Source organism: Eumetopias jubatus, unplaced genomic scaffold, assembly GCF_037043125.1.
Source record: "Eumetopias jubatus isolate StellerSeaLion01/CBP00866 unplaced genomic scaffold, mEumJub1_p1.0 scaffold_1, whole genome shotgun sequence".
Lineage (NCBI taxonomy): Eukaryota > Metazoa > Chordata > Mammalia > Carnivora > Otariidae > Eumetopias > Eumetopias jubatus.
In genome coordinates, this window is record NW_028274807.1 from 206,568,619 (window position 1) to 206,595,104 (window position 26,486).

At 47.0% G+C, this 26,486-nt stretch overlaps 1 protein-coding gene across 4 annotated transcripts; it reads right to left on the reverse strand.

Annotated features, from left to right (window-relative positions):
* Positions 1 to 3,290: 3,290 nt before the first annotated feature.
* LOC114202204 (cytochrome P450 4F3-like) lies at positions 3,291 to 23,443 on the reverse strand. Of its 4 annotated transcripts, XR_003607768.2 has the most exons (14): positions 23,336 to 23,443; positions 22,788 to 22,986; positions 18,698 to 18,842; positions 17,536 to 17,589; positions 17,315 to 17,442; positions 14,020 to 14,141; positions 12,992 to 13,262; positions 11,879 to 11,945; positions 11,563 to 11,692; positions 5,062 to 5,195; positions 4,903 to 4,967; positions 4,627 to 4,709; positions 3,969 to 4,223; positions 3,291 to 3,811 (listed from the first exon to the last, which is right to left on the reverse strand). XR_003607768.2 is itself a non-coding variant. In XM_028095303.2 (13 exons), the coding sequence occupies exons 2-13, from the start codon at positions 22,983 to 22,985 to the stop codon at positions 4,046 to 4,048; spliced, it is 1,575 nt and encodes a 524-aa protein (XP_027951104.1). In that variant the 5' UTR covers position 22,986; positions 23,336 to 23,443; the 3' UTR covers positions 3,291 to 4,045. The 4 variants fall into 4 exon arrangements, 3 of the variants coding, with proteins under 3 accessions (XP_027951104.1, XP_027951106.1, XP_027951105.1); XM_028095303.2 differs by having other exon boundaries at positions 3,291 to 4,223; XM_028095305.2 differs by lacking the exon at positions 18,698 to 18,842 and adding an exon at positions 20,691 to 20,835 and having other exon boundaries at positions 3,291 to 4,223.
* Positions 23,444 to 26,486: the final 3,043 nt, after the last annotated feature.

The window sequence follows — 26,486 nt, forward strand, 5'->3', positions numbered from 1 at the left end:
AGAGAAAAGCAGTCACTCCCATCTTCCCGGTCTCCGGCTGCACTCCGTGCTCACCCAGCCTGTGACCGAGCGTTTGTATCTCTGGCACCCGACCCCATGTGGAGTCTCCAAACCCAGCAGATCCCTGAGGTCCGTTCCCACGCCGCTCCTCCCGGGGGAGAAAGGGGAGTCTCCCCAGCTCTGCCGCTTGTTGGGTCCCTGCTGGAGGAGCAGTGACCTGACTTCCAGTAAGTGGTCGCTTCTCTGTTCAGAGAGTTGTTGCTACTCTCCTCTTCGATCTCCTGTTGAGTTCGTAGGTGTTCAGAATGGTTTGATCCCTATTCAGCTGAATTCCTGAGACCAGACGAAATCTAGGTCTCCTACTCCTCCGCCATCTTGCTCCGCCCCGAAATTTCCAATTTTCACATGTGGTTTTATTTCCTCTCTTTGTGCAGACAAGCCTCATTCCAATTACCCTAGATGGTGGAGCCCATAAAGGCGAAAGAGGGTTTCCCTGTGGTTTTATTTCCTCTCTTTGTGCAGACAAGCCTCATTCCAATTACCCTAGATGGTGGAGCCCATAAAGGCGAAAGAGGGTTTCCCTCTCCTGCCACCCACATGCTTTTGTTTTATTAAGGAGGACGTGTTGTAATGAGCACTGAGTGTTATATACAAATAATTAATCGTTGAACACTACATCAAAAACTAGTGATGTACTATATGGTGACTAACACAACACAATAAAAAAAAAGTCTGTACTGTTTTTGCTTGTAGAGGAATAGCTACACCTAAATGTTGGTTTTAGGGGTTTTTTATAAGTAATAAAAAATTATTGAGAATTCCTGGGATGGTGGTTGTCATCTCCCAGCCTGAAAGAAGGAACCAACACTGTAGGAAATCACTCAAAAACCACACTGTCCCAACACCTCTGGCCAACACAGGGAGGAGCGAAATCATCCCCCCCCCCCAAAAAAAATTGGTCAGGCTTTGTTCATCCAAGAAAACTTGGGAGGAGAGATGCAGGAGGAACCGTCACATGATACTGGGGGTGGGATGCGGGTGTGCTGGGACCCCAAGCCTCACCAAGTAAGCAATGAGCTTGGTAACCAGGAACTCCATGCCCAGAGAAGTAGATCTGATTCTCCCCTGATTTCTGAGGAACCAGCTTGGGGTACAGCCACACCTAAATGTTTTGAGAGTTGTATAGTAGATGTGAAGGAGAGGGGTACTAGGGTCACAAAGTTTGTAACCTTTGACAAAATTTCATTTCCCTCACCCCCAACCTCTAGCCACCACAAATCTAATCCTTTCCTATGATTTCAGCTTTTATACATTCTACATATGAGTGAGATCATACAGTAGTTGCCTTTCCCTGACTTATCTTACTTAGCATAATGCCCTCAAGGTTATTCATGTTGCCATAAAAGACGGGATTCCCTTCTTTTTTATGGCTGAATAATATTCCATTGAAAAAATATATTTTAATGGAATATTATATATACATACCATCATGACTCTCTTGCTTTGAAATTTCCAATTTTCCAATTTATTGGAATTTCCAAATTTCCAATTTTCATATATATATATATATATATCTTCCACTACATATTATATTCAGGTTATTTCAGTGTCTTAGCTTTTGTAAACAATGCCACAATGACCATGCAAGTTCTGATATCACTATGCCATAGTGATTTCAATTCCTTCAGATAAATACCCAGAAGTGAGCTTGCTGGATCATGTGGCAGTCCTATTTTCAATATTTTGAGGATAGTGTTTTCCATAGTGGCTATGATGTGGGAAACAAAGACAAAAGAAAAAAAATGAATTTCCTTATTACTTGCAGCCCATTCGATGGGTCCTTGAGACAGGGAGAGTGACCTTCCTCTGGGACCTGGGCTGCCTCAATGTTAATACTTTGCTGGGAGTTCCCAGCAGCCTCACCAGGTGAGAAGAGAATGTCACTTCCTGGCAGGTGCAAGAAACTCAGAATACTTCAGGGACCTCATGAAGAGGAATTCACCCAAACCTACAGGTATTGGAGGCATGTCTGATGACAAGCACTTGGCTTGGCTTCTGGCCTAGAGAGGCTACTAAAAGTTCAATCGAGATTCCTTATGAAAGTTCCAGCAAAGCAGATTTTGAAAGATCTATATGGCCAAACGTTATTCTTGCTAAGCTTATGTAAATAATTAGGTCAAGTTTGTTAAAACTGGACATGTTTTGGGCACCTGGGTGGCTCAGTTAGTTAAGCGACTGCCTTCGGCTCAGGTCATGATCCTGGCGTCCCGGGATCAAGTCCCACATCGGGCTCCCTGCTCAGCGGGGAGTCTGCTTCTCCCTCTGACCCTCTTCCCTCTCGTGCTCTCTGTCTCTCATTCTCTCTCTCAAATAAATAAATAAAATCTTTTTAAAAATTAAAAAATAAAATAAAACTGGACATATTTTTCAAATGAATTGGTCCTGATTTGGCTATCCCAGATTTAAAATGAGGGTTATTATAGAGAGAAAATGTTTCAACAACACATCTTTATAGATATTAGATTTTAAGCACTCAAGACTTGACTCTAGGTTTATAATTTGCTCTGACCATTAGACTATATTTTTTCTTTTGTTTCCATAAAGGTGCCTCTTATTCATTACTTGATTACTTGCTAAACAAAACAGAGGATGGCTCACACCACTTGCTATGCCATCGAGGCCTTAAATGACTTTCAAAATGGTATTGGGTATTTTAACTGCACAAGATGGAATATGTGCTACCATAAGAACAAAATGTTGGGTATATATTCCAGATATCACCAAAAAGATATTGCTAAAAAGATATAGATATTCAAACGGCACTTTAAATGCTCTCTCTCTCTCTCTTTCTCTCTCTCTTTCTCTGTCCTTTAGTGATTGGTTAAACTCCTGGACTGGAGAAAGATTTTGACCAATTATCAAAGCTTTTTTTTTTATTCAGGCTTCTCTTTCTCATTATAATATTAACCTAATTTGTTGTCTTTTCTGGTGTCTCCCTATCTGGTGTCAAGACCCCTTCACTGCCATGACTTCCACGAGACAGATAATCCTTTCTACTCAAGGAGGTTCATATGTTATCTACCTTGGTTTGGCAGCCTCTGTCTTTGGTAATTCCTATGTATAAATTCCCCAGCTGACCAATGTTGACCCAAAGGTAAGAACATCTCTATGCCCCTATTCAGCAGGAAGAAGTTACAGAAGACTTCCATCCCCGGCAACCTCAAAGATTTAAGGGCCAAAACTGTTCAGGGGGGAATGATGTGGGGAACAAAGGCAGAAGGAAATGTAGATAAGATTAAATATCTTTATGACCTGCAGCCTATTGACAAATACTTCAGGCAGGCAGAGTATACCGTTCCTCCAGGAAACTCCCAACTCTCTTAATATTAATGCTAGAGAAAAAAAACAACCTTAGCTTGATAATACCTAGGCCTCTAGTATCCTGTGACTCTTTACCATATGAAACTCATTTTTGGATATTTCCTTTTGTCTCTACCTCCCCAAACTCACAAAGTATATAATCTGCTGCTCCTCACAATCCCAGGGCAGCAGCTCTTATCCCCGTGCTTTAATAAAACCACCTTTTTGCACCAAAGACTTCAAGAATTCTTTCGGGGCGGGGGGGAAGCTCCGAGCCCCAAACTTCAAACCACATCATATAGATGGAGTGCTGGCAGGCAGTTTGAAGACCCCTTCCCAGTTATTGAATTGAGACCACTTAGGTTAGAGTTTTAGGATGCTTTTCTTTGTTCTATTTTCTGTCTGTTCTTTGGAAATCTGGAGTGACCACAGGGCTGGATTCTGGGAGAACCTGCAATCAACATGGGGGCCTGTGGTTAGCTGGAAAGACTGTCAGGGTCTTGGGCTCAGACACCAGCCTCCTCTCCACCCGGCCTCCCCGACCCTAGTGTTCCATCAGGTCCCAAGCGCCCCCTGCTGGCTCTCGATGAGGCTCGGGCAGAGGAGACCTCAAAGTTTTATTCCTGGGATTCTGCAAAGCGAGGCGTGTAGGTGCTGGGTGGATCCCAAGCCACGAGCTGGCGGGTCACCGGGGGCCCGAGCTCAGCGGCTCCACGCGCAGCCGAAGTCCACCCTCTGCGCGTAGGATGAGCTCTGGCTTCCGGCGCGGCTCCTCCTCGTTGGGCAGGACCCGGAAGCGCAGCAGCGTGAGCGCCAGGACCACCTTCATCTCGGTCATGGCAAACGTCTTCCCAATGCAGTTCCTGAGGGCGGAAGTGGGGGCTCTGACTCACCAGGGACCCCAGCAGGTCCCATCGCGCCCAGAACTTGGGCTGGGACCCCTAGTCCCGCCTGCAGGGATCCATAAGGGGGCTAACCGTGCCTGGGACCCCCATGTGGGCTTGCCTATCCCCTGAGCTTGGCCCAGACCCCAGCCCTGAACTCAGGCCAACAGACAGGGGGAAGGGGCTCTGCCCACACCGAGGAGCCCTTGTTAGACCCACGCAACCTCCACTTCCCAAACGCTTACCTCTAACCTCTGGAAGAGGGGAGAGGAGAGCCATCCTCAATTTCCCCCTTTCACGCCCTCACAGCCATGTCTGGGATCTCAGTCCCAGACCCCTGGCCCCACCACCCTGTCCCGCCTCAGTTGCCCACTGCGCTCACCTGGGGCCTGCAGAGAAGGGAATAAAAGCCAAGGGCGACATCTTCTTGATGTTTTCTGGGTCAAAGCGGAAGGGATTGTATACCTAGGGGCAGAGAGAGGCAGGGCTGCTGGATGGGGTTTCCCAGGACAGCCAGCTTGGGAAGGGAAGACTTGTGTTTGATGGTGGAAGGTGATGTTTGATTTGCCAGGTCAGAACCCTGCGCCCTCCCCTAGGTCCCCCTGGAGGAATAGACAAGGAGGTGGGTGGGCCGTGGGGACGGAGGGGGAAGCAGCACCTCAGGGTCTGGCCACACGGATGGGTTGTGGTGGGTCGCGAAAATATTAACAAGGCAGGTAACACCTGTGGGAGATGAGGGACCAGTCAGGAAGTTTCCCTCTGCCTGATGGGCCCCTCTTCCTACCCAGGAGGATCCTCCCCCTGAGGTTGTGGGCACCTTTGGGGATGACCCGGCCATCTGGGAGCCTGATGTCCTGGGTACAGCAGCGGGCAATGACTATAACCGGGGGATGCAGCCTCAGACTCTCCTTGATGCACATGGTCAGGAAGGGCAACTGGGTCAGGTCGTCCCTAAGGAAGCCCCCCAACAATTACCCAGGCAGCAAAAACAGAGACCCTCCCCCCCCAGTCCTCTACTGCCCCATGAGATCCCCTCTCCCTATACCAAAATAAATTCCAGATGGATCAAATATCTCCAAACTCATTGAGTTTTGTACATTAAATATGTACAGCTTTTTATGTCAATCATACCGCAATAAAGTGGTTTTTAAAAAAGAAAAAAGAAAAGCAATATCACAAAAGAAAAGAAAATTTAGCTGGGTGTTTTTAGAAGGTTTTCTGAGCAAAACACGGCACCCAAAAGCCAACCATAAAAAGTTTTACAAATTTGCATAAAAATCACATATTGTTTCTTGCAAGAGAGCAAAATCAAAAGCCAAATGAGTGAGAAACAACAGAAACAGATCGAATGTTCTTTCTATCATGGTATTAAAGATACTAGCTAATGCAATTAGACAAGAGAAAAAAGGAGAGTAATGCAATCTGAAATGTAGGGGTAAATGTGTCATTTTTGGCAGATAGTGATTCTATGCTTAGAAAACACAAGAGAATACACCAGAAAACCTTTATAAACATTGAAGATAAAGTAAGGGGGTTAGATTCTTTTTCTTTATTTTTTTTAAAGATTTTATTTATTTATTCATGAGAAACAGAGAGAGAGAGGCAGAGACAGAGGGAGAAGCAGGCTCCCTGTGGAGCAGGGAGTCTGACGTGGGACTCGATCCCAGGACCCGGGATCATGACCTGAGCCGAAGGCAGACGCTTAACCGACTGAGCCACCCAGGCATCCCAGATTCTTTTTCTTTAATCCCCTTCAAATTGTGTGGCGATTTAAATTTTTAACAGCTCATACAGTTAACTGGTTCAAACTGGAAAACTATAAAACACCACCCCTCTGACTCAACACCACTCATTTCCCATTCTCACAGTTTGCTTAGGTTCTGATTTTTTATTTATCCTTTCAGAGTTACTTTTTTGCATTAAAAAATTTTTAGAGTAGCATACTATATATTATGCACACTGCTCTGTATCTTTTTCATTCAACAGTATAGCATTCTCTTCTTGTATATTTCTTGGGATTTGTGTCAAGAAGAAAGGCATCCATATTCTGGAATTATAAAATAATTTCCCACAGTTTCCTCTAGAGCTTTTAAGACACTTTTATTTTTTTATTTTGTTTAAAAAAATTTTTAATTTTATTTAAAAAATTTTTATTTTAAATATTTGATTCCATCTTGATGTTATATTATTACAAGACATGAGACGCAAGTTGAATTAACTTTTTTCTGGATAGCTCCCCAGTTATTCCAAGAGCTTTTTAAATTTTTTTAATATGAGACTCCATGCTTACAATTTACTAGGTTCACTGGACACAAAATTTACATGCATATTAAAAAAAATGTTTTCCCTAATGATGTACTATATGGTGACTAAATGACATAATAAAAAAATCTTTTTTAAATTAGTTTTCCATGTTGAAATAACAATCAATTAGACAAGATAAAAGAAAAGATGATGATGATGATGATATAAATACCTGGATTAAGCTTAGCCCCCCAAAAATATAGAGATTGAAATCTGTATATTCCAATGAATTTTTAAACTTCTCTCAATACAAATAGAAGATATGAGTCAGCATAGCAACAGAAGTGTCTTAGAGTTAATTTAACAAAATATGCATAAGATCTCTATGAAAAAATTTTAGACTTTATCAAAAGACTAAAAGTATTCAAATATCCAAAAATGGGAGTATTCCTTCCACAATCTAGGATGGTATGTGTTCATATCATGAAGTAATCTGTTTCCACAAGTCAATCATATATTTAACTCAACCAATAGAATATATTCAGTTCAAGTGAAAATCTACCTGATACCTTTAGGAATTTGATAACCTTGCTCTAAAACATTTCTGGAAGGATAAAAGATCATGAAGGGTTAGGTCAATTTAAAAATGAAAGATTAGGGGGTGCCTGGGTGGTTGGTTGAGCATCTAGCTCTTGATTTCAGCTCAGATCATGATCTCAGGTTTGTGGGATCGAGCCCCATGTCAGGCTCCATGCTCAGCGCAGAGTCTGCTTAAGGTTCTCTCTCCCTCTGCCCCTCCCCACCTCTCAAATAAATAAATAAATCTTTAAAAATAATAAAAATAAAAATGAAAGGGTGCCTGGGTGGCTCGGTTGGTTAAGCATCTGCCTTCAGCTCAGGTCATGATCCCAGGGTCCTGGGATCAATGGGACTCCCTGCTCAGTGGGGGTTCTGCTTCTCCTTCTGCCTTTTCCCCTGCTTGTGCACTCTCTCTCTCTCATAAATAAAATCTTTTTTAAATTGTTAAAAAATAAAAATGAAAGATTAAGGAAGAGAAACTCACTCTACCAGATATTAAGACCTACCACAAAGGTGCAGTGATCAAACAAGCAAACACCCAGCGTGGCCATGCTGCAAGAACAGGAAAAGAGACCCATGCAACAGAAAATGTGAGTAACTGAAGCCTTAACATCTGGTAAGGGAAGCCCACAAAACCCTAGAATAAGGATAGACAGTAAGGCTGTGAAAGAAAATTTGGACAAATTTGTCTCCATAAAAATTAACCAAAAGTGCCCCTCAAAAGTCAAAAGGCAATCTTTTGCAACACAAGAGTGAAAAGGATTCCTTTTTTAAGTGAGTTATTATAAGTAAATATGAAAAAAGAGAAAACCTCAAAGAGAAACAACAACAACAACAACAACAAAAAGGTGAGTACCACTCACATAAAGTGAAAGACAAATGGCTTATCAACGTGTGCAGAAGAAAAATCCAAATAGACGTGTTTAAAAAACACACGAATGGCCAACAGGTACATGAAAAGGTGCTCAAAATCACTCATTATCAGGGAAATGCAAACCAAAACTACAATGAGATCTCCCCTCACACCTCACAACTGTTAGAATAGCTATTATTAAAAACACAAGAGATAACAAATTCTGATGAGGATGTGGAGAAAAAGGAACCCTGTGCAGTTGGTGGGACTGTAAATGGATTCAGACACTGTGGAAAACAGTATGACGTTTCCTCAAAAAAATTAAAAAACAGAACCACCACACTATCCAGCAATCTCACCTCTGGGTAGTTATCCAGAGAAGATGAAAACTCTAACTCAAAAAGTGTATATATAACCCCATGTTCACTGGAGCATTATTAATAATAGCCAAGGTTATGAAAACCACTTGTGCCCATCAATGGATGAATGGGTAAAGAAAATGTGATATATATTCAATGGAATGTTACTCAGCCATAAAAAAAGATATCAAGCCATTTGCAATGATATAGATGGACCTTACAGGCATTATGCTAAGGAAATAAGTCAGACAAAGAAAGACAAATACCATATGATTTCACTTATAGGTAGAATCTAAAGAAACAAACAAACAACAAAAACAAGCTCATGGATACAGAGACCAGATTGGTTGTTGCCAGAGGTGGGGGGTGGGAGGAAAATGGGTGAAGGAATCAAAAGGTAATAACTTCCAGTTATAAAATAATTAAGTCATAGGGATCTACAGCATTACATAGTTACTGTATTTTCATTAATAATACTGTATTGACTGTAGTTAATAATACTGTAGGTAATCATACTGTATTGCATATTTGGAAGTTGCTAAGGGAGTAGATCTTAAAAGTTCTCATCACACGAAAAAAAAATTCCATAATTATGTATGGTGACAAATATTAGCCAGACTATTTGTGTTGATCATTTTGCAATATATACAAATATCAACTCATCTGTTGTACACCTGAAAGTAATAGAATGTATGTCAATTATACCTCAATATTAAAAAGTGTTGGGAGTAGCCCCCCAAAATGTGCAAAAGATGTTAAACCTCTTATTTAAAGAAATGTTCATAAAAAGAGGAAATATGAAAAATTGGCAAAGATTAAAAATTCAATACAATAATACCATAGGTAAAGGTATGGGAATGCTAACAACATCAAATTCGGCTGACAGGAGTAGATTTGTAATAGCTATCAAAATGACAAAAACTCAGACTGTCTTTGACTCAGCAATTGCCTTTCTGGAAATTCGCAGTGGAGAGAGGTTCACATGTGTAAGCGTGGGTCACTGTTCACAGGTGTTGACTATCCCGTGTTTATTTTAGCCAAAGGCTAGAAACAATCTAAATATCCACCAGTGGGAGAGATTTAGATAAATTATGTCACAGACATTATGGTAGAATATTACACAGCAATCAAAAAGGAGGAATTAGGGCTCACAAGTCCTATCACACACTGCAGGCTGAAAAGTAAATCAGCGCAGAGACTCTGGAAGGCAATCCAGCTGGAAAGACACATGACAAATCAACGAATCTGGAAACCCCTAGGGAGACAGGAGGGCATTCAGTTGGGGGGCAGGAAGTCAATGATAACTGTAGTCTCCTTTATAACGTCTCAGGTCAAGAAGGACTTGTTCTCGTCATTGTTTTTGTAATTCAAAACTACTTTTCCAACACTCATGTTTTGAGGAAAAGAAAAGATCTCAAAGACACGCTGCCAATGTATAGACCTTAATTCCCATTGGATGGGGTAGGGAGATAGTTTTCATATAAATGTAGGTATAAGGATAGAGGTCTTCTGGAAGGACACATAGGAAATCATTGACAGGAGTTAGTCCTAGAGTGAAGATTTTTTTTAAAAAGTTCATTTCTATTATAAACTCTTTCTCTTAAAAATTTATTAATTTATTTGAGGGGGGAGGGGGATGGGGGAGAGAGAGAGAGAATCTTAAGCGTACTTCACGCTGAGCATGGAGCCGGACATGGGGCTCAATCTCACAACCCCGAGACCATGACCTGAGTGAAAATCCAGAGTCAGATGTTTAACCAACTGAGCCACCCAGGTGCCCTGATTATAAACTCTCTTTTACAGGGGCACCTGGGTGGCTCAGTCATTAAGCGTCTGCCTTTGGCTCAGGTCATGATCCCGGGGTCCTGGGATCAAGCCCCGCATCGGGCTCCCTGCTCCAAGGGAAGCCTGCTTCTCTCTCTCCCACTCCCCCTGCTTGTGTTTCCTCTCTTGCTGTGTCTCTCTCTGTCAAATAAATAAATAAAATCTTTTTAAAAAATTCTCTTTATATACATTTTTTAAATCAAGTGTATAGTTTTGTTTGAAATCTTGGTTGAAACAGCATAAAAGTGTTTCTGTACTCTATCCCCCAGGACCACTGTGCTGAGTGAAGGCTTGGAGTGGAAAATACTACTACAAGATGCATGTCCAGTTCAATGCCTGCTCAACATCCCCAAGCCCCTGGTCTGCCCCAGACCTCAGAATCCCCTCCCTGGTCCCCATCCTGCAGCTTGTCCTCTCCAGTATGTTCCCCACACTAGCCCTAGAAAGATCTTCCTGGTACCCAGATCTGACCTGTCTTCCTCCTGCTCAAACAATTCCACAGTTCCCCATTGCCCTTGGGTTAACAACTGAAACCAATGACATTGCTTCTAAGGTCTCCCACAACCAGCCTCTGGTGCCATTCCCCAGCCACATCACCTCACCATGAGTCAGTGTCTCTTTCTCTTTTTCTTTCTGTCTGCACCTGTGTGTCTGCCTGTCTGCCTCTCTTTCTCTCTCTCTCCTCCCCCTCCTCCCTTCTTTCTCTCTGTCTCTCCCCTTCTCCCTCCTTCCCCCTCTCTTCTCCCTTTCCCTCTTCCCTTCCTCCACTCCTCTTCACTTTTGCCCACTCTGTCCTCTTGAACTAACTGCACCCCAACTACACCCAAATATCTACTGATCATCACTCAGTGTCTCAGCAGAGGCACCCTCTCTACCCTTAGCCTTGCCTCTCATACTCTCCACCCTAGTCCAGCCCATGTGGACCAGGAGTGTCCTGACCTGACACAATTCCCCCACCAGTCTAGAGCTCTTGGAAGACAAGGGCCAGGGCAGGTTCCTTCCTGGGTCTCCAGGACACAGTATGGACTAGTAAGAATTGGAGAAGGTACGGAACTGGGAATAGAAAGGCAGTGTGGCAGTGTTCTCTGAATGGGGGTTGGATGGATGAAGATGCAGGTGTTCCTGGACAAGAACCGAATGATTTTAAAACCACATATCCCAAACGAATCCTGGACTGAATGATATGGAAGAAATTAGAAGGCAAGAGAGAAACAAACATTTAGGGAGTGAAGATATTCAGGGGTAAAAATGTGATTTAAGAGAGAAAAGTAAGAGAATGGAGTGGAAGTTCACTTACTGAATATGTACTAAGTGGCATCATCTGCCTTCATACATTGTCACTAATTCTCTCAGCAGCCCAGATCTTTCTCACTTCTCACTAAGATTCTTCCCCTTCCCCAACTAGGGAACAAAGCCAATGAGAGAGGTTCAGGAAAAAACCATGACGACCTGCACTCACCATTCAATCTCTTGAGGCTCACGGTCCCTCAGGAGCTCTTGCACCTCCTGCCGACAGCGTTCCTGGTACTCTGGGTGCTTTGCAAGGTTGTACAGGACCCAGGAGAGGCCACTGGCCGTGGTGTCATGGCCTGAGAGGCAGCCAGACTTACATCTCTGGGCTTATTCAGCACCAGAGGGTGGACAGCACCCTTAATTAAGGGCGTCAGGGGGGATGGGGAGGATGAGGTGGGATGGGGTGGTCCAGGGCCAACCTGCCAAGTCCTTGGGATTGGACAAACCCCTGCCCCCCTATAGTCCCACACTGGGATGCTCACCCTCAAACATAAATGTGTCAGCTTCAGCTCGGATGTCCTTGTCTGACAATTGTTTTCCATCTTCATCCTGGAGAGAAATAAGACACCCCCCCGACACACACACAAACCGAATCATATCAGCTCTGAGACCTCCTGAGCCTAACCTGAGACAATCTCTGAAGCTCCAGCAGCCATCCAAAAACCCAAGCCCACCCTACGCTCTTACACCTCCTTTGCTCTCTATCACCAGAGACCCCGTCCCACAGCTCTCCTCCTTGACCTCTTTCCCTCCTCCTCCAATCCTGGTGGAATTCAATGATCCATGAATATTTTCATGTTTCTACCTGACGAGGATTTTCAGAAAAAAATTGAAATGGTAACCTGGATTACAGGAGATTGAATGACAACTTCCCTTGGAAGTTAGAGATTGAGCATTGCTCCAGAGCCATTTGCTCACATTCTAGGATAGTAAATCCAGAGATTCTTCAACTCACCTGGCAATAAGCCAACAGAACCTGTAAACATTGTTTTGCCTTCTCAATGAAGAGGACTTGTTTATATACCAACACACACACACTCTCTCTTTCTCTCTCTCTCTCACACACACACACAGAATAAGAAGGGGCAGATTTGTCAGCAGTCCTTCATAAGTTCCAAGATTCATAATGCAGAGTTACCTCTCCTGTGATGGAAGCATGGTTGCATGTACAGATAAAAGCATCATGTAGCTCTCAGAAGAATTTTAGAATGAGGAACCACACCTACAATTCTACTTGGGCTACCCTTATTTCCATGAGCAATAAATGGGCTTCTCTGATCTAGGTTCTTGTATATAAATAAACACACACACACAACACACACACACACACACACACACACACACACACACACACACTAGACTACCATATTAAGTAGAATAAAATCTCAGGCCCTTCCCAGTTTCAGACATAGCAGTCCCCTGCAGGCTGCATTCCACATAGTCATCTCTAAAACATATCCCTAAGCCATCCCTCCCTTCCTCAAGCACCTTCCATGGCTCCCCAGTGCCCTCTGAATCAAGTCTCAGTTCCTCAATCTGAAATTTGAAATCAAAACCCATTCTACCTCTTGAATTCAGATCCCAGAGAAACCCACCTTGGTCAGCAGGAGGACATCAATAAAGTCCAAAGTCTTGGTCTTAGCCTTGGCCTCGAGGAAGTCATCAACACCCTGATCAGAGAGAATGCGGCGCCGTTCCTGGATGACAGCATCTGTGAAGTTGTGCACCAGGCGGCAGGCTCTGCGGAAGCGCTGTCCATCTGGAGTGAGGTAGTACAGGAAGTCCGTGTGCATGAGGATCTGTTGGTGCCGTTTTGCCACAAGGGCACTGAGCTCTAAGATGGCAGCAATATATTCACTAGGCTTCCTGCAGGATGGGGACATGAAGGGGGGGCAACAGCTTAGCTCACCTAAAGACTGAGAAAATGCCTCCCACCAGAAGGTGGGAGGTACCTCCAATCAGAAAACTGAGTATCCGAGAAGAGATGGCCCCACAGGTACATGGTGGGGATGATCCAGGAGACGTGACTTTCCAGAATTTCTTCTCTCCCTGATTCCCATTTCTATGAGCAGCCCCCATGCCCCAGGCACCCTATCCCAGTTGAGACATTATGCTTTCCTCCTCCTTCTCCATGCAATTCAGACTTTATCTTCTCCCCTTTGGTCAGTGGACCCAGGCCCCTCCCTAGTCTTGCATTCAATGTCAATACCATCCGCCGTCTACACAACGATTGGTCTTCTCTAGAGTCAGATGTCCAAGAACAGCTTTGACCATGACCCTCAACTGCTCAACCACCTTCCATGCCTCCCTGGAAACCTCAGGATAAAGTTCATATGCCTTTGTCTGTATCTTGAAAGTCCTTAAGATACAGCTCCTGCCAAACCCTCCAACCTCATTCCTAAGGTGACTCCTCACTGTGGCACATGCTTTGCTCACTGTGGCCCCATGGCCTTTATCAAACATTTCTACCTACCTGAAAGGATCACTCTTTCTCTTTCCCTTCCTTGTCCTTCAATGTCTAGCTCTGATCCATCTCCTCCAGGAAGTCCCCTCTGATTGTGCTGACCAGTCCTCCCTTCCCCATTCACTCCCTTATGTTCTCATGCCCGGGGCAGAGACTCACTCCTGGCAATTGCTGTCAAAACTGAAGACACATTTCTGCAGACTGTCCAGGGTCATGAGGCTGATGTGTTCAAACATGTTCAGATGGGTGCTGCCCTCTGACACCAGGCGTTTCCACTTGGCCTGGGAAGAGAAGGAGGCAGAGCAGGGTCTGGAACCTGCCTCCCCTGAAGCCCTTCTCAACACCAACCTCCAAGATGGAATCCCCCAGACCCAACCTCCTGGCCCCAGGCACCCATCCCCAAGGAGGACCAGGCTTGGGTAGAAGTAGAAGCTGTTATTATTAAGATCCCATGGCTGAGAGTCAGGAGACCTGGGTTCAAATTCTGGCTCTGCCTCCTATACTCTGTGTGCCCTTGGTCAACTCATTGCCCTCTCTGGGCTCCACCTGCCAAAGCTTCAGTAACAGTTAAGATGACTTGCTCTGGTGTCAAATAAACCAGGATGGAATCCCAGCTCCACTTATTAGCTCACGTGCTAGCTGTGTGAATGTGGGCAAGCTCCCTAACCTCTCTGAACCTCATTTTTATCACCTGTAATGGACAAGATTATCTCTACCTTATAGAGTTGTGAAAATCAAATGAGACACTATATGTCATGGAATGTGCACATAGTTTCTAGCAATAGTAAGTGCTTAATGTTAGCTTTCATCATTTCATTGTTATAAATTAAGAAAAAGTCTCCTTTTGGGAGTGCCTGGGTGGCTCAGTCGTTAAACATCTGCCTTTGGCTCAGGTCATGTCATGGGATCCAGTCCCCCTTCGGGCTCCCTGCTCAGCGGGAAGCCTGCTTCTCCCTCTCCCACTCCCCCTGCTTGTGTTCCCTCTCTCGCTGTCTCGTTCTCTGTCAAATAAATAAATAAAATCTTTTTTTAAAAAGAGAAAAATCTCCTTTTTGAGAGAGGTAGCCCATGGTCACTGAGCTGCACATTCTTTTTTTTTTTAATTTTGTTATGTTAAGTTAGTCACCATACAATACATCATTAGTTTTTGATGTGGTGATCCATGATCCATTGTTTTCGTATAACACCCAGTGCTCCCTGCAGTACGTGCCCTCCTTAATACCCATCACTGGGCTAACCCATCCCCCCACCCCCTCCTCTCTAAAACCCTGTTTGTTTCTCAGAGTCCATAGTGTCTCATGGTTCATTTCCCCCTCCGATTTCCCCCCTTCATTTTTCCCTTCCTTCTCCTAATGTCCTCTGTGCTATTCCTTATGTTCCACAAATAAGTGAAACCATATGCTAATTGACTTTCTCTGCTTGACTTATTTCACTTAGCATAATCTCCTCCAGTCCCATCCATGTTGATGTAAAAGTTGGGTATTCGTCCTTTCTGATGGCTGAGTAATATTCCATTGTATATATGGACCACATCTTCTTTATCCATTCATCTGTTGAAGGGCATCTCGGCTCTTTCCACAGTTTGGCTATTGCGGACATTGCTGCTATGAACATTGGGGTGCATATGGCCCTTCTCTTCACTACATCTGTGTCTTTGGGGTAAATACCCAGGAGTGCAATTGCTGGGTCATAGGGTAGCTCTATTTTTAATTTTTTGAGGAACCTCCACACTGTTTTCCAAAGTGGCTGTACCAACTTGCATTCCCACCAACAGTGTAAGAGGGTTCCCCTTTCTCCACAACCTCTCCAACATTTGTTGTTTCTTTCCCTGTCCATTTTTGCCATTCTAACTGGTATAAGGTGGCATTTCAATGTGGTTTTGATTTGAATTTCCCTGATGGCTAATGATGGTGAACGTTTTTTCATGTGTCTGTTAGCCATTTGTATGTCTTCTTCAGAGAAGTGTCTTTTCATATCTTCTGCCCACTTTTTGACTTGATTATTTGTTTTTTGGGTGTTGAGTTTGAGAAGTTCTTTACAGATCTTGGATACCAGCCCTTTATCTGTAGTGTCATTTGCAAATATCTTCTCTCATTCTGTGGGTTGCCTCTTTGTTTTGTTGACAGTTTCCTTTGCTGTGCAGAAGCTTTTTATCTTGATGAAATCCCAAAAGTTCATTTTTGCTTTTGTTTCACTATGAGCTGCACATTCTTGCTGGTATGCTCCCAAAAATGCAAGGCCCTGATGTTCTATACTTGAGCCATTTCTCAGAGTTGTGTTTGCAGCAAACACCTTTAGGTGTTTAGGGATAGGGTAATGTTTCCCCCTGGACAAATGTCAGGCTTGCTTCTAATGTCTAAAAAGTCATAGAGTCCCTAAACCTGGTACCCCTACCCTGTCATGCAACATACTGCATAAGCACTGAAGACCACCTGTGTTATCCTCATGGGATTTGGTGACTTACAGAAAGAATGCAAATCAAGAAGCCTGTGTGCTTGTTGTACCATGAGTAATAAACTGTCTTTTGTCTCTGACACAGGAGTCTCCTGTCTTCTGACAGAATCCACAAAACAATAACAATCTCACTCCTCAGCTTGCAAGTATGAAAAAAATCCCAGGCACTTTACAAAACCTCCACCTCCATTTCTTCACTTCCCTATATCCATACCCTCTGCAACGTGATTTTTCAGCAACTGCCACTAAGAGGTGGAGCCTCTCTCACTACCTTTGGATTCTATGCTGGCCTTTTGCCTTGCTTTGACCAATAGACCATGGTGAAAATGATGAGATGATCTCCCTACACCTAGATCTCAAGAGGCATTGAGGCTTCCTCTCAGTCTCTTGGAACCCTGCCTCAGCCATGTGAACAAACCTGAAATGCCTTCTGGAGGGAGAAAATCACATTAAAGAAAGTTCAGTTGTCTGAGATGATACCACTCTAGATCAGCCTGCAGCCAGCCAAGCCCCAAACATGTGAGAGCCCAGATCTTCAAAGTATATACATGACCCACAGCTGATCACAGGTACATGTGACCCCATCCGTGTCCAGAAGACCCAGCCAACTGACTCACAGACTTGTTAGCAATAATAAACCTCAATTGTTTGGGACCAGTGATTTTGGAAGTGGTTCATTAATTCAGTAATAACTACTGTGTAATGTTCATGGACATTCAACTGTGTCTCAGGTTCCAAGGCTTCTTTGCAAGGAAAACAGAGAAACTAACACCTTCTGAGCACCGTCTTTGTGCCAGGAACATGACTATATTACATTATCTTGACCACCCTGCAACGTGAGGACCACTATTCCCATTTTACAGCTGAGAAAATTGAGACTCAGAGAGCAAGAGCAATGGCCCCAAACCTAACCTAGAAGAGTCAGTATTCCAGACAAGACGTCACAGAGCCCCCATCACCCCCAAGGCTTCAGCTGGGACCCTGGGTTCAGAAGACTTACATGCATGACATTCACGCTATCATTGAAAATCTTCATATAGAGCTTCAGGATGTTGAAGTGGAAGGCAGGTGTCAGCATGTGGCGGTGGCTTCTCCATTTGTCACCAGCACTCAGCAGAAGCCCATCCCCTAGTAGAGGCAGCCAGGAGGAGTGGACAAGAGCAGTGCCTTTCCCTGGGCCCCCAAGGTTGTCCCCAGTACCCTTTACCCACAGTTACTCACCCAGCCAGGGCTTCAGGAAGTTGTAGAAGACAAAGTCCTTAGGCGCAATGGCAGCTGACATGAATGAGGACCATCAGGAGATGCACTTTGGGTTGGGGGGGTAGAAGGTCCCAACAGGGGTCTGCATACCCCCTCCAAGCCCAGCATAATAGGAATGGAAACAACGGCAAAGGAAACAGAGAGGAGTGGGGGGGGTGAAGGGAGACCAGACCAGGCTGCAGCACAGAGCAGAGCAAAGGCAGAGCCTGCAGACACACCCTTATGTACTTAGATGCACCCTAACATGACACAACACACCCCAACAGACCTTGACATGGCTCCTACCTGGTCGGACATGTTCAAAACCCCCAAACACAAATCAGCACTCCACAAAATGCCTTTACAGGAAAGTAGGACACCTCATCTGTCCCAGAGCCCCCTGACCTCTCCTGCAACAGTTGACATGGCCCCACCAGGTGTTGGGCTATGTCCTGACATGTCCTGACATGAAAAAACATGCATAACACACACTGACAGGATGCAACATGCTCTGACATGGACCCAAAAACAACCTGACAAAACCTCAGTGTGACCTACAGATGGTCCAGACAGGACTTAAATATGACCCACTAATGTCACAGCTGTGGACTAGGTATGACATGGACATATCCTAAGACCTGCCCTGGACAAGACTCACATAAGCCCTCAGCATTTCTCAGGACTCTGGGTCGCTGACCTCAGACAAACCCCAAACGTGGCCCAGACATGACCTACAGAAGAACCGGACATCTCAAATGGTATCTCAGACAAAAACCAGACAGACCCCACACATGCCTCAAATATCCCTGGCCACAGACAAGCCCCAGACATGACTAAAGGCATCTTCACTTGATCTCAGGTATAACTATATACCAGGTATAATCAAGCATGATGTATACCAGCTGTAACCAGAAGGCAGGTGGAAACATAAATGTGAGCAGACATGGCCACCCAGCAGACATTGCACAATCACACCCTAGGCGTGAGCACACATGACTGCAGGTCTGGCGGGGGGGTCCAGGTGAGACAGAGACAGTGGCATCTCTACCACAACCCACCCCCCATCTGCAACTGGGCCACCAGCCAAGCTGGAAGCAGCACAAAGACCTCAGCAGTGAGTAAGCCGTGACCATGGTGTGTCTACCTGGAGCAAAGAGCACAGGCTTGATGCAGGTGGGGTGGAAGATGCGGATAACTGCATTCCAGGGACCCACCCACCAGCAGCACACATCCCCATAGCTCCTTGCCAGGTCCCGTGTGTACAGGAGACCTTCCTCTGAGCTCTGAATCTGGAGAGGAACAAAGAGGACCCAATTCACACTCTTTCTAGGTGGCCATGGGATAGAAAGACGTGCAGGGCAAGACCCAGACCTGAGCCTCATGAATCCCCTCCAGCAGCCCAGCCTCCTCCTGGGATCCCTCCCCAGACCATCGATATGACAACTGGGGTCCCCTGATTAAAAAACAGAAAGGGTCTTTCCCCATTTGGAATCCCAAACACCACGTTCACCTGGCTTCTCTTCTAACCTCATTTTCCAGATAAGAGAACTGAGGCTCTGAATGATGAAGTCACTTGCCTACAATCTCCCAGGTACTGAGTACATTCTTGAAATCTAAGCCCAGGTCTGTCTGAACCCAGAGCCTCTGTTCTTAGCTACTGAACTGCTTTGAGTCCCAAAATAATAGCTCTGAGAACTTAGGCTTGCCAAAACCAGGCAATCAGATCCACAGCAATTAAATGAAAAATTGGGGCACCTAGGTGGCTTAGTCAGTTGAGCGTCTGCCCTCAGCTCAGGTCATGATGCTGGGGTTCTGGGATTGAGTCCCATATCAGGCTCCCTGCTCAGTAGGGAGTCTGCTTCACCATCTCCCCCTGCCCCTCCCACCTGCTTGTGCAGTCTCTCTCTCTCTCTCAAATAAATAAAAATTTTTAAAATTAATTAATTAATTAATTAAAAATTGACCTTGGGGTGCAGGCCAGGAAAATTAAAGGGAATTCTGCAACTTTTCCTGGAACTGTTGGGAATAAGCTGACTTTTCCACAGGGGTTGAGCTTCTGGGACTCATCTTTACAAGAATGAGAATGAAGCCATCACAGTGCAAAACAGAACCAAAAAAAAAAAAAAAAATGAAGACAGATTTTGATGATGTTGTTTGAGACCTGGATCCAGCCATACCTCAAGACAACATCCCTGGACTTCACTATAAATAGATGTCCTTTCTTTGATTAGACCATATGGGGTTGAGTTTCCATCACTCACAATTGAAAGAGACCTTGGCAGCCAGAGAGAGCTGGGGGTCTTCCCTGCTAACCCAGAATTTGGGTGTCAAAGCCAAGGTCTCTGTCAGATGCTGCTCATTTCCCTGCTCAGCCTGATCTGTCTGGAGGTGGAAGAAGCAGAAGACGGGAAGGGAGCCAGGCTGGGGTGGGCTCTCCTCAGGGAGATTCCTGGGGCCTGGAGCAGGAGGGCAATGAACATGCAGTGGACAAGCTGTAGGATAGGGTGGAAGGAACCAACCCACCAGAGTGTCTGTGGATATCACAGAAATAGCAGCTCAGGTACTCCACCCGCTGCCAACCCTCATTGCTCTGGCCCTGGGGATGGGTGAGCGCGAGACCAGGCCCAGCAGGAGACCTCAGATGCTATGGATGTCCACAGCATCACTCTGCCCTCTGCTTTTAAAAAATTTTTAGTCTTGTCCCAGACCCAGGTCCAGTAACGCCTCCTCCAGGAAGTCTTCCAGCCTGCCCCAACAGAGGCCTTGATTCTCCGCTGGGCTGCCACAGCCATCTCCTTCTGGCCAATTCCTTATCTCACCAGTTTGGGGATTTCTCTGTCTAGATCCATCTTCTCAAGATTGGAGATTCCTCCAGGACAGAACCTTGGAATGAGGCCTCTTGGGGCCCCCGTGGTGTCGAGAGCACCAGGGTGGGGGCGGGAAAGCAGACAGCAGTGGAGGGAGGAGAGGGTGAGAAGGGGGTTGGAGAATATAAGAAGGGAAGAGGAAGATGCTGAGAGAGAAGAGGGAAGGAGTGGCCAGGGACCTGCAGGGGCTGCAGGGAAGCTTGGAGATGAGGAGATTAAAAGCCCTGGGTTGTGTCAAGGCGCCCACCACCACAAGCTCTGCATGAGTACCTGAGGCACTGGTGACACTCCGGACCATGTCAGGGTGGCAAGAAACGACCAGGGGGATGGTGGGGCCCAGCCACAACTTAAACCCCTGGGTGTACGTGGCCACCAGCTGAGTTATGACCCTCAAGCCCTGCTCCGTGGGGGGGACCTACAAGGAAACAGGGGTCGTCATCTCCCCAGAAGGAGCCACAGCAGGTCCCCCTGCAGCCTCTGCAGTGCACAGGGCGTCCAGATTCTGCATGGATAGAGGGAATCTCTGCTTCCTCCTGCTCCCTCCCTCTGGGGACAGGAGGGTCCTGGAGGCCTCTCCACGTCCCATAGGTGCATCCTAGGTCACAGGGAGAAGACATGTTCTCTGCCCACAAAGAGGCCAACCATGGCTTGAGAAGTCAGATTTTTCTTCTCCTGGGAGTGGTTCCAAACTCAGCAAGGTCCCCATGAGGAAGGTTTGTGGTCAACAGGGTGGCCTCAGGACTTCTACTGGGGCTCAGTCCCACACCTTGTCATGTCCTGGCCGGTTCCTCACATGGTGAAGGATCAGCAGACCTTCCAGTCCTGGCAGACCCCAGGGGACAGAGGTGAACTCTGCTCAGCAGTCAAGAGGGCAGCTCCCACCTATGAGCCCTTACTGCCTGCTGTAAGAGCTGTGCATAGAGCATCCTGTCTGTCTGTCTATCTATCTATCTATCTATCTATCTATCTATCTATCTATCTATCTATCTATCTTCCCTGAACCTATGGACTCTGATCAGTTGTGCCCTTTACAAATGAGGAAACCGGGCCACATCCCCCAAATGGAGAAATGGCATGGTTAGCTCCTGGGGATGCATCCTCTCCAGTCCCTCTCCATCCCTCTAGGATGCCCCATGCTGGCCTGACAAATACTCCCAGGTGCTCCAGACAGGTGAACAGAAGCCATTTTCACCTTTTTGACTGCCCTGTGCTCCCCAGGGACCCTGAGACATTTTATGAGGTTGGTCCAGAGAGGGAGAGTGACTCAGCTGAGCTCACACAGCAAGAGGAACTAGAGGAGAGAGAGTGATCCAGACCAGTCTCCATGGCCAAGCCGTGGAGGGGGAGTGGGAGCAGTAACTTGATAACATTCCTGCCACCCCCAGGGTTTGTTAAGAACATTCCAAGACCCAGAATCTAAGGCAACCTTCACAATGAGCTTCGGGAATGCCCCCGTTCTGACCTTAACTATAATAAGCAGTAAAATCACAGGAAGTCCTTCCCCAGCCATGGTCCTCATCCTGGGCAGTTAAGGTGAGCTGTGCCCATCCATCAGCCTGCCTGGGGATGGGAGGAGCTAGCTGCTCATCCTTTGGCCTTGACCATGGCAGGGGAACGCAAGTTTACCACCTGTGTCATCAAACGCTTAATTTGAGTGTCTGCTGTAGGCCAGCCGGTCGGCTGGGCATCTAGTGCCTGCTCCCCAGAGCAACTATCTAGTTGGAAAGGTGGAAGATAAGTAATTGAACAATTAACTCTTTAATTAAGCATGAGCAGACCCACAGTAGAAGTCAATATCTGGGGTGCAGGAGAGGGGTGAAAGAAAGCTTCTGCAAGGGGAAGCGAGTGGTTAACTTTATTCAGGTTGCATAATGGGCCCATTGGGACATCTTAGCAGGGAAGAGGAAGCTGTCCTGGGAAGGGGTGTGGGTGGGAAGCTAGACCCCTGTGGGTTGGGGTAGGGAGGTCATAGCTAATTCTTGTAGACAAGTGAGCAGACACAAGGGAATGGGCCAGGCAAGGAGTGGACCCTGGACAGCGCCCTGGAGAAGGTCTCCAGGATAGCTATGGGCCCTGGGAACCCCAGGGGACTGTGCCTTTGCAGCCTGCCATGGGAGCCCCTCAGGGGGACATTAATGGGGGAAGAGAGGCAGGAAGTGGACCCAAAACAGGCTAAAGGTGGGAGGACAAAGATGTGCAAATGGCTTGGGACAGCCGAGTGGAAGAGTGAGTGAGTAAAGAGGGGCTCCACTAGCCTCCCTGCTTCTCCCCTGACCCAGACCCCAGCCCAACCCCTGATCCCCACTCCCGGCCCCTCAGGAAGTCCATCCACCCTGATAGCCCAGACCATGTCCTACCCACACTCACCAGGCCCACGTGGCCCCAAAACCAGCTCCGTCCTGGGGGCTGCGGGAAACACCGGAGGCGGCAGCAGATGTCATGCAAGCGGTGGCTCCAGGCCAGGACGCGGGCCAGCAGCCAGGTGGCCCCAGCCAGCAACAGGAGCAGCCACGGGGAGGCGGCCAGCTGCCCCAGGCCCAGCCAGGACAGGCTCCACTGTGACATCCTGGGGCACAGGGGACAGAGGGGGAGCCCCTGAGACCCAGCAGTGGGGCAGAAAGTGAGCTCCCTGGACTGCTCACAAATGGGGGGGGCAGGATGGGAGGGACAGGGACAGGGAGGGGCAGGGAAGGTGAGCGCGGGGGAACTGGGCAAATGGGGGGTCAAAGGGGGAGGAGGATCGGGAGAATTCCAGAGGAAGAGGCAGAGGGAGAGGGAGAAAAGGAGACACAGAGCAAGAGATAGTTAACCACCCACTGGTAGCCCCTCTTACCCCAGGACAGCTGCTTCCTGGAGCCCCCCTCAACCTGGGCAGCATCCTTCCCCACCCGGTGCCAGGACACCCAGCCTGGTACCTTCAGTCAGGAGCAGCTTAATCACACAACCTCCTCTCCTCTCCTCTCCTGTTGGGAAGTCTTTGCCTCTGGCCCCTGACCTAGGGGACAAGGCTACCAGGAGCCAGGCTAAGCCATCCAATCCCTGCCTGCCTTCTTACACCCTCCCCACTTGGCAGTGGGCCAAATGGTGGGGGGGAGGGAGACTTGAGCGTTATCAAGATAGTTTAGGCTCTGGATCCTCAGAACTCAGCACTTCTCTCGTGGGGTGGGGGGGTGAGTTGAGGGATGGGCAAAGGTGACTCTCGGCCCCCAAGTTAACAGCCACCTCTGCCCTTTCAAAGCTGGGGTGCAGCAGGTAAAAGCTTCAACTTGAGAGTTCAGGTGCCATGGGAACAGGATCAGGCCAGCCTCCTCCCAATACATCTCTGGTTTCCCCTCAATGTGTGAGTCAGGAGGGTGGCCTGCACCATTTTTCAGCACAGAATCAGGAAGCCTCTGGCCTCTGGACTGCACACCCCGGCAAGAGTTCAAGTCCTGCCTCCAAGCAGCCCAGAGCCTGGGTTGAAACATGACTGCTGGGGGCAGGAGCAAAGAAACAGGCATGGCTGGGGATTACCTGCATCAGATTCAGGGGTGAAGGGGTCCAGTCTGAAGAGGGCACCTGGGGGTGAGGAGGTAAGGCTGCAGGGGCCAGGGACCAGGAGAGGGCAGGGCCCAGACAGAGGAAGCAGAGCTGGGAGACCCTGCATGGAGTTCTGCCCCACCCTGGCTATGTCTGTGGGCTGTGCCAGCCCCCTGTGGGCTCAGTCTTACCATCTGAGAAATGGGGGGTCAGATGAGGGCCTGAGATTAGGGCAGAAGAGTTTCACAGGATGGTGGAAAGGATCAGAAGCCTCCAAAAAGACAGACTGAAGAGAAAGGGCTGGAAATCGGTATTTGTTCTACTGTGTGTCAACACTCCACATAAAGTAAACCTACTCTTGCGGAAGACTGTATGTAAAGTGCACCTACTGTGTGCTGGGCACCTCAAAAAACATGCCTACAGTGTGTTGGGAACTCTACATGAAGTGTGCTTACTATGTGCCAGGTACACTATATAAAGTGCACCCACTGTGTGCCAGGGACTCTCCACAATGTGCGCCTTCTGTGTGCCAAGTACTCTACACAAATCCTGTGTATGCCAGGTGTTCTACCTAAAGCATGCCTACTGTGCGCTGGGTACCCTCCCTCAGGCATGCCTCCTAAGTGCTAGGTGCTCTACCTAAAGCACACTTACTGTGTGCTAGGTACTCTATGTAAAGTGCACCTACTGTGTGCTGGGTGTTCTATGTAAACTACCTACCGAGTGCCAGACATACTACATAAAGAGTGCCTACTATGTGCTAGAGGTTCCACATAAAGCATGTCCACTGAGTGTGCCAGGTATTGTGCACAAAATGCTCCTCCTGTGTGCCAGGTGCTCTACACAAAGTAAACCTACTGTGTGACAGATGTTCTGCAATGAGATAATTCATCACACACACCCCCCTCACCTCTCCAGGCCAGTGCCCTAAGATCAGGCAGAGAGACCCAGGCGATGAAATCCACAGGAGGGAAGATACCTACTTCACGGAAGAGAAATCTGAGGCTCAGAGAGGGCAAGCCTCTAGCCCAACTTGCAGAGCTGGAAAGAAACCAGGTCTGTCATATTCTCAAGCCCAAGCCTTTCCCCACTGCCATGCTGCTCCACACTGTTCATAAGGGACAATGCCCTGTGAATCCAAGGACACCTCTATGGTGGAATCCCAGGCAATGTGGTGACCCAAAGGGAGAACCCTTGAGACACTCATATTGCCAGGTAGATTATCCTCTCACATCCAGGATGCATCAACCAACGGATCTAGTGCTCCTCTCTGGGCCCCATCCTTGGTCCTGTCCAAAATTGCCTATGGGGTGGTCTTAGGTGAGAAGACATGAGGGAATGGGCTCCTGGCAAAGCTACTGAGCAGGGGATGGGGAAAGAGTCCTCCTGACACTGGTAGGGTGTTGGTGAGACCCCAAACTTCCCCCTCCCCCAATCCCATGGGCCAGGGGGTTCAGGTGAGTTCCTAAAGCCCTCACCTGCCCTGCTTTTCCTCCCTCTCCATGGAGGCAGACTTCCCCTGCTGGCAGGTCCATCCACATATTGGTCAGGGAGCATGGCCAGAGTACACTAATCCAGACAGGATCCTGGACACACAAGAGAAAGAGCCCCCAGTGCCCACAGGGTCTCAGCTCCCTGGGGACCTGCTGTGTGCCAAGAATGGGCAGGCAGCTACAGCAGGAATGGCACTTACCCACATGAGCCACGATCTTGTTTTAAGCCCCGTAGTTATATTCACCACTTTCCCCCACTCATTTTACAGACGACAAAGCTGAAGCTGAAAGCTCTTTGAGTGACTTGCCCAAAGTCCTACAGCTGGTGAAGCCAGCCCATGCACCAGGCATCCCCACTTCACCCTCGGTGCCCTGAACCACCAGACCGAGTTCCTTGCATCTACACATGGGCATTTCATTAGCACCACCTCTGAAGGTAGCAGGAATAATTTTAAAAGACAATGCACATAAAACACATAGGACAGAGGAAGGGCTTAATAAATGCCAGTCGCTGTTATTGCTACTGTTGTTATATAATTATCCAACAACCCTGCAGTATCACATTCATGCACTCGTTTTTACAGAAGAGGAACCAGAGATTCAGATAGGGGAATCAACTTGCTCCAGCCCCACAGCTGATTAGGTAAATATGACAGCAAGGTGACAAAAAAAGCCTTGCACATAGTCAATGCTCATTGAATATCTGGGGATGAAAGAAAGGTTTGCAGCCATGAGCCCTAAGGATTGGCTACTCAGTGTGGCCCTCAGACCTCCACCACAGGTATCACCTAAGAGCTGGCAGGAAATTGAGAATCTTGCACCGCTACTCAGAAATATGGACTCCAAACTGCATCTAAGTAGAACCTCAGGAAAACTGTGTACAAGCCTTCAAGTTTTCAGAAATGTTGCTTTAAGACCTCTGAGACCAGGTTCTGCAGGGAACGTGGGGAGGGGAAAGACTTCACTTCTCTGATTCCCAGGGTTGGTTTTTCTTTCTTTTTTTTTTCCACTTATAAAATAAGCAGAAAAATCTAAATCTCCAGGGGCTGTCCAC

Excerpts from the sequence above, each read along its gene's own strand:
- LOC114202204 (XM_028095303.2), bottom strand. The coding sequence starts at position 22,985 with ATGTCACAGTGGAGCCTGTCCTGGCTGGGCCTGGGGCAGCTGGCCGCC. Across the intron at positions 17,443-17,535 it reads CTTCCTGAAGCCCTGGCTGG|GGGATGGGCTTCTGCTGAGT; the intron begins GTGAGTAACTGT and ends TGCCTCTACTAG. Across the intron at positions 13,263-14,019 it reads TTTGACAGCAATTGCCAGGA|GAAGCCTAGTGAATATATTG; the intron begins GTGAGTCTCTGC and ends CCCATCCTGCAG.